Source organism: Epinephelus fuscoguttatus, linkage group LG4 (genome assembly GCF_011397635.1).
Source record: "Epinephelus fuscoguttatus linkage group LG4, E.fuscoguttatus.final_Chr_v1".
Classification (NCBI taxonomy): Eukaryota; Metazoa; Chordata; class Actinopteri; order Perciformes; family Serranidae; genus Epinephelus; species Epinephelus fuscoguttatus.
The window spans coordinates 46,969,920-46,978,453 of record NC_064755.1 but is presented as its reverse complement, the minus strand read 5'-3'; the positions used below and the strand labels follow the sequence as shown (position 1 = coordinate 46,978,453).

General features: G+C 41.0%; 1 protein-coding gene across 2 annotated transcripts in view; it reads right to left on the bottom strand.

Annotated features, from left to right (window-relative positions):
• Window positions 1-8,534, bottom strand: part of zgc:113516 (uncharacterized protein LOC541449 homolog) — a 64,204-nt gene that overhangs the window by 12,022 nt on the left and 43,648 nt on the right. For both annotated transcript variants that reach the window (XM_049574050.1, XM_049574049.1), the window contains exon 7: window positions 410-483. In XM_049574050.1, coding sequence (XP_049430007.1) covers window positions 410-483 — 74 coding nt within the window. The remainder of the gene's footprint in view (window positions 1-409; window positions 484-8,534) is intronic.

Genomic DNA, 8,534 nt, shown 5'->3' with positions numbered 1-8,534 from the left:
GTCAGGAAACTCTAATGAAGATCCTGTTTGTCTAAACACTGCAGTAAAATACTGAGAGCTTGAATGGAATGCTGAGGATATATTTTTCCATGTGTGAGTGTTTCAGTGATGCATGCTGATGTTAAATAACAAGACAGTCCCATCAAGTCGTACTAATATCATACTTTCCTCTGCGTTAAACCGCAGCTGACGAGGTGTTAATGCTTCATGTCAGGAGCATGTCCACCTGAATATTGACAGTTTCTCTGTTTTGTGCAGCATTTAATGCTCAAAAGAAACTGGAGAAGCATTTATACAAAGTGACACCCACACACAAACTCCTCCAGCTGTGGACACGAGGTCACCACATGGAAAAGGCTTTTTTCTCTAAGCGTGATGGGACCTTTGAGCGGCCTGCGTCAATACAAACCTTTGGAAGTCAAAGTCGATGGAGGAGAAGCGTGACTGCAGGATGGCCCAAAGACCCCAGAAGAAGTTGGAGGCCTGTTGGAAGAGAAAGAAAAACACATTAAAGAGCCACAGCGACAGTTTCATGATTCAGACTGGTTTTCAAAGTGTTTGAATGTTTCACTGGTTTTTATTCATTTTATCACAACATGAAAATACTGGACTTGGTGTGATCCATGACAGTGAACATCATCAATGCACTGAGTTGAGTTCACACCCAATGTGCTGCAAGGAAACAAAAATATAAAAGAAATCCCAAAATAATGACAAAAAAACTCCATAAGAACATGAGCAGCAATGTCTATCAAGGAATTATGGAAAAAAAAAAAACAGGAAAAAGACAAAAACATGAAATAACAAGAACAAAGTCTGCCATAACTGACGGATACACAGCAACAATAAAAACAGTCAAATGCAGAGAATGAGAAGGTTTTATTAAAACTACAGCAGTGACATTAAAGAGGAGATTGTGAGATGTCCAATCTACTACATACCTGAAAACACACATCACATGACCACTGCCCTACACTGCCCCCCAATGTAAACAGGAAGCAGATTGTCCATGGTTGGTTGCTTAGTTACAGAAAACACAAAGGAGATGGCAGAAAGTGAGAGCAGAGATTTCTTTGTTTGGACCGATGACGAGGTGGAGACATTACTGAAAGCAACACGCAAGTATACGGAGGTCAAGGTGGCAGAAAACAGATTAGGAGGCGCTACAAAGCAACACAGTGACATGTTGGCGATACCAGGAGCATCATCCAGCACTGCAGGAAGTCATGACGATGGGAAAAGAGTAAAGTTTCCCACACAGGAAGGATGAAATCATGAAAGGTATGAGGAGCTCACTGTCACGTTTTGGCTTGACGTGTTGTGACCACAGGCTGTAAAGAAACACCCCGGAGTGTTAAAAACTAAAACCCACCCCGGAGTGTTCAAACTAAAACACACCCCAGAGTGTTCAGACTAAAACCCACCCCGGAGAGTTTAAACTAAAACACACCCGGGAGTGTTCAAACTAAAACACACCCCAGAGTGTTCAGACTAAAACCCACCCCGGAGTGTTCAAACTAAAACACACCCGGGAGTGTTCAAACTAAAACACACCCGGGAGTGTTCAAACTAAAACACACCCCAGAGTGTTCAAACTAAAACACACCCCAGAGTGTTCAAACTAAAACACACCCGGGAGTGTTCAAACTAAAACACACCCCAGAGTGTTCAAACTAAAACACACCCCAGAGTGTTCAAACTAAAACACACCCGGGAGTGTTCAAACTAAAACACACCCCAGAGTGTTCAGACTAAAACACACCCCAAAGTGTTCAAACTAAAACACACCCCAAAGTGTTCAAACTAAAACACACCCCAGAGTGTTCAGACTAAAACACACCCCAAAGTGTTCAAACTAAAACACACCCCAAAGTGTTCAAACTAAAACACACCCCAAAGTGTTCAAACTAAAACACACCCCAGAGTGTTCAGACTAAAACACACCCCAAAGTGTTCAAACTAAAACACACCCCAAAGTGTTCAAACTAAAACACACCCCAAAGTGTTCAAACTAAAACACACCCGGGAGTGTTCAAACTAAAACACACCCCAAAGTGTTCAAACTAAAACACACCCCAAAGTGTTCAAACTAAAACACACCCCGGATTGTGCAAACTAAAACACACCCCGGAGTGTTTAAACTAAAACACACCCCGGAGTGTTAAAAACTAAAACCCACCCCGGAGTGTTCAAACTAAAACACACCCCAGAGTGTTCAGACTAAAACACACCCCGGAGTGTTTAAACTAAAACACACTCCGGAGTGTTAAAAACTAAAACCCACCCCGGAGTGTTCAAACTAAAACACACCCCAGAGTGTTTAAACTAAAACACACCCCAAAGTGTTCAAACTAAAACACACCCCAAAGTGTTCAAACTAAAACACACCCCAAAGTGTTCAAACTAAAACACACCCCAGAGTGTTCAAACTAAAACACACCCCAGAGTGTTCAAACTAAAACACACCCCGGATTGTGCAAACTAAAACACACCCCAGAGTGTTCAAACTAAAACACACCCCAGAGTGTTCAAACTAAAACACACCCCAAAGTGTTCAAACTAAAACACACCCCAAAGTGTTCAAACTAAAACACACCCCGGATTGTGCAAACTAAAACACACCCCGGAGTGTTCAAACTAAAACACACCCCGGAGTGTTAAAAACTAAAACCCACCCCGGAGTGTTCAAACTAAAACACACCCCAGAGTGTTCAAACTAAAACACACCCCAGAGTGTTTAAACTAAAACACACCCCGGAGTGTTAAAAACTAAAACCCACCCCGGAGTGTTCAAACTAAAACACACCCCAGAGTGTTCAAACTAAAACACACCCCAGAGTGTTCAGACTAAAACACACCCCGGAGTGTTTAAACTAAAACACACTCCGGAGTGTTCAGACTAAAACACACCCGGGAGTGTTCAAACTAAAACACACCCGGGAGTGTTCAAACTAAAACACACCCCAGAGTGTTCAAACTAAAACACACCCCAAAGTGTTCAAACTAAAACACACCCCAAAGTGTTCAAACTAAAACACACCCCAGAGTGTTCAAACTAAAACACACCCGGGAGTGTTCAAACTAAAACACACCCGGGAGTGTTCAAACTAAAACACACCCCAGAGTGTTTAAACTAAAACACACCCCAAAGTGTTCAAACTAAAACACACCCCAAAGTGTTCAAACTAAAACACACCCCAAAGTGTTCAAACTAAAACACACCCCAGAGTGTTCAAACTAAAACACACCCCAAAGTGTTTAAACTAAAACACACCTCAGAGTGTTCAAACTAAAACACACCCCAAAGTGTTTAAACTAAAACACACCCGGGAGTGTTCAAACTAAAACACACCCCAGAGTGTTCAAACTAAAACACACCCCAAAGTGGTTAAATTAAAACACACCCCAAAGTGTTTAAACTAAAACACACCCCAAAGTGTTCAAACTAAAACACACCCCAGAGTGTTCAAACTAAAACACACCCCAAAGTGTCCAAACTAAAACACACCCCAAAGTGTTCAAACTAAAACACACCTCAGAGTGTTCAAACTAAAACACACCCGGGAGTGTTCAAACTAAAACACACCCCAAAGTGTTCAAACTAAAACACACCCCAGAGTGTTCAAACTAAAACACACCCCAAAGTGTTCAAACTAAAACACACCCGGGAGTGTTCAAACTAAAACACACCCCAAAGTGTTCAAACTAAAACACACCTCAGAGTGTTCAAACTAAAACACACCCCAAAGTGTTCAAACTAAAACACACCCCAGAGTGTTCAAACTAAAACACACCCCAGAGTGTTCAAACTAAAACACACCCCAAAGTGTTCAAACTAAAACACACCCCAGAGTGTTCAAACTAAAACACACCCCAAAGTGTTCAAACTAAAACACACCCCAAAGTGTTCAAACTAAAACACACCCCAGAGTGTTCAAACTAAAACACACCCCAAAGTGTTCAAACTAAAACACACCCGGGAGTGTTCAAACTAAAACACACCTCAGAGTGTTCAAACTAAAACACACCCCAGAGTGTTCAAACTAAAACACACCTCAGAGTGTTCAAACTAAAACACACCCCAGAGTGTTCAAACTAAAACACACCCCAAAGTGTTCAAACTAAAACACACCCCAGAGTGTTCAAACTAAAACACACCCCAGAGTGTTCAAACTAAAACACACCCCAAAGTGTTCAAACTAAAACACACCCGGGAGTGTTCAAACTAAAACACACCCCAAAGTGTTCAAACTAAAACACACCCCAGAGTGTTCAAACTAAAACACACCCCAAAGTGTTCAAACTAAAACACACCCGGGAGTGTTCAAACTAAAACACACCCCAAAGTGTTCAAACTAAAACACACCCCAAAGTGTTCAAACTAAAACACACCCGGGAGTGTTCAAACTAAAACACACTTCAGAGTGTTCAAACTAAAACACACCCCAGAGTGTTCAAACTAAAACACACTTCAGAGTGTTCAAACTAAAACACACCCCAGAGTGTTCAAACTAAAACACACCCCAGAGTGTTCAAACTAAAACACACCCCAGAGTGTTCAAACTAAAACACACCTCAGAGTGTTCAAACTAAAACACACCCCAAAGTGTTCAAACTAAAACACACCCCAGAGTGTTCAAACTAAAACACACTTCAGAGTGTTCAAACTAAAACACACCCCAGAGTGTTCAAACTAAAACACACCCCAGAGTGTTCAAACTAAAACACACCCCAGAGTGTTCAAACTAAAACACACCTCAGAGTGTTCAAACTAAAACACACCCCAAAGTGTTCAAACTAAAACACACCCCAAAGTGTTCAAACTAAAACACACCCCAGAGTGTTCAAACTAAAACACACCCCAGAGTGTTCAAACTAAAACACACCTCAGAGTGTTCAAACTAAAACACACCCCAGAGTGTTCAAACTAAAACACACCCCAAAGTGTTCAAACTAAAACACACCCCAGAGTGTTCAAACTAAAACACACCCCAAAGTGTTCAAACTAAAACACACCCCAGAGTGTTCAAACTAAAACACACCCCAGAGTGTTCAAACTAAAACACACTTCAGAGTGTTCAAACTAAAACACACCCCAGAGTGTTCAAACTAAAACACACCTCAGAGTGTTCAAACTAAAACACACCCCAAAGTGTTCAAACTAAAACACACCCCAGAGTGTTCAAACTAAAACACACCCCAAAGTGTTCAAACTAAAACACACCCCAGAGTGTTCAAACTAAAACACACCTCAGAGTGTTCAAACTAAAACACACCTCAGAGTGTTCAAACTAAAACACACCCCAAAGTGTTCAAACTAAAACACACCCCAAAGTGTTCAAACTAAAACACACCCGGGAGTGTTCAAACTAAAACACACCCCAAAGTGTTCAAACTAAAACACACCCCAGAGTGTTCAAACTAAAACACACCTCAGAGTGTTCAAACTAAAACACACCCCAAAGTGTTCAAACTAAAACACACCCCAGAGTGTTCAAACTAAAACACACCCCAGAGTGTTCAAACTAAAACACACCCCAGAGTGTTCAAACTAAAACACACCCCAAAGTGTTCAAACTAAAACACACCCCGGAGTGTTCAAACTAAAACACACCCCAAAGTGTTCAAACTAAAACAAACCCCGGAGTGTTCAAACTAAAACACACCCCAGAGTGTTCAAACTAAAACACACCCCAAAGTGTTCAAACTAAAACACACCTCAGAGTGTTCAAACTAAAACACACCCTAAAGTGTTCAAACTAAAACACACCCCAGAGTGTTCAAACTAAAACACACCCGGGAGTGTTCAAACTAAAACACACCCCGGAGTGTTCAAACTAAAACACACCCCAGAGTGTTCAAACTAAAACACACCCCAGAGTGTTCAAACTAAAACACACCCCAAAGTGTTCAAACTAAAACAAACCCCGGAGTGTTCAAACTAAAACACACCCCAGAGTGTTCAAACTAAAACACACCCCAGAGTGTTCAAACTAAAACACACCCCAGAGTGTTCAAACTAAAACACACCCCAAAGTGTTCAAACTAAAACACACCCCAGAGTGTTCAAACTAAAACACACCCCAAAGTGTTCAAACTAAAACACACCTCAGAGTGTTCAAACTAAAACACACCCCAGAGTGTTCAAACTAAAACACACCCCAGAGTGTTCAAACTAAAACACACCCTAAAGTGTTCAAACTAAAACACACCCCAGAGTGTTCAAACTAAAACACACCCCAAAGTGTTCAAACTAAAACACACCCCGGAGTGTTCAAACTAAAACACACCCCAGAGTGTTCAAACTAAAACACACCCCAAAGTGTTCAAACTAAAACACACCTCAGAGTGTTCAAACTAAAACACACCCCAAAGTGTTCAAACTAAAACACACCTCAGAGTGTTCAAACTAAAACACACCCCAAAGTGTTCAAACTAAAACACACCCTAAAGTGTTCAAACTAAAACACACCCCAGAGTGTTCAAACTAAAACACACCCCAAAGTGTTCAAACTAAAACACACCTCAGAGTGTTCAAACTAAAACACACCCCAGAGTGTTCAAACTAAAACACACCTCAGAGTGTTCAAACTAAAACACACCTCAGAGTGTTCAAACTAAAACACACCCCAAAGTGTTCAAACTAAAACACACCTCAGAGTGTTCAAACTAAAACACACCTCAGAGTGTTCAAACTAAAACACACCCCAAAGTGTTCAAACTAAAACACACCTCAGAGTGTTCAAACTAAAACACACCCCAAAGTGTTCAAACTAAAACACACCCCAGAGTGTTCAAACTAAAACACACCCCAAAGTGTTCAAACTAAAACACACCTCAGAGTGTTCAAACTAAAACACACCCCAAAGTGTTCAAACTAAAACACACCCCAAAGTGTTCAAACTAAAACACACCTCAGAGTGTTCAAACTAAAACACACCCCAGAGTGTTCAAACTAAAACACACCTCAGAGTGTTCAAACTAAAACACACCCCAGAGTGTTCAAACTAAAACACACCTCAGAGTGTTCAAACTAAAACACACCCCAGAGTGTTCAAACTAAAACACACCTCAGAGTGTTCAAACTAAAACACACCCCAGAGTGTTCAAACTAAAACACACCTCAGAGTGTTCAAACTAAAACACACCCCAGAGTGTTCAAACTAAAACACACCCCAAAGTGTTCAAACTAAAACACACCCCGGAGTGTTCAAACTAAAACACACCCCAAAGTGTTCAAACTAAAACAAACCCCGGAGTGTTCAAACTAAAACACACCCCAGAGTGTTCAAACTAAAACACACCCCAAAGTGTTCAAACTAAAACACACCCCAGAGTGTTCAAACTAAAACACACCCCAAAGTGTTCAAACTAAAACAAACCCCGGAGTGTTCAAACTAAAACACACCCCAGAGTGTTCAAACTAAAACACACCCCAAAGTGTTCAAACTAAAACACACCCCGGAGTGTTCAAACTAAAACACACACCCACAGTGTTCAATCTAAAACAAACCCCGGAGTGTTCAAACTAAAACACACCCCAGAGTGTTCAAACTAAAACACACCCCAAAGTGTTCAAACTAAAACACACCTCAGAGTGTTCAAACTAAAACACACCCTAAAGTGTTCAAACTAAAACACACCCCAGAGTGTTCAAACTAAAACACACCCGGGAGTGTTCAAACTAAAACACACCCCGGAGTGTTCAAACTAAAACACACCCCAAAGTGTTCAAACTAAAACAAACCCTGGAGTGTTCAAACTAAAACACACCCCAGAGTGTTCAAACTAAAACACACCCCAGAGTGTTCAAACTAAAACACACCCCAAAGTGTTCAAACTAAAACACACCCCAGAGTGTTCAAACTAAAACACACCTCAGAGTGTTCAAACTAAAACACACCTCAGAGTGTTCAAACTAAAACACACCCCAGAGTGTTCAAACTAAAACACACCCCAGAGTGTTCAAACTAAAACACACCCCAAAGTGTTCAAACTAAAACACACCCCAGAGTGTTCAAACTAAAACACACCCCAGAGTGTTCAAACTAAAACACACCCCAAAGTGTTCAAACTAAAACACACCCCGGAGTGTTCAAACTAAAACACACCCCAGAGTGTTCAAACTAAAACACACCCCAAAGTGTTCAAACTAAAACACACCTCAGAGTGTTCAAACTAAAACACACCCCAAAGTGTTCAAACTAAAACACACCTCAGAGTGTTCAAACTAAAACACACCCCAAAGTGTTCAAACTAAAACACACCCTAAAGTGTTCAAACTAAAACACACCCCAGAGTGTTCAAACTAAAACACACCCCAAAGTGTTCAAACTAAAACACACCTCAGAGTGTTCAAACTAAAACACACCCCAAAGTGTTCAAACTAAAACACACCCCAAAGTGTTCAAACTAAAACACACCCCAGAGTGTTCAAACTAAAACACACCTCAGAGTGTTCAAACTAAAACACACCTCAGAGTGTTCAAACTAAAACACACCCCAAAGTGTTCAAACTAAAACACACCTCAGAG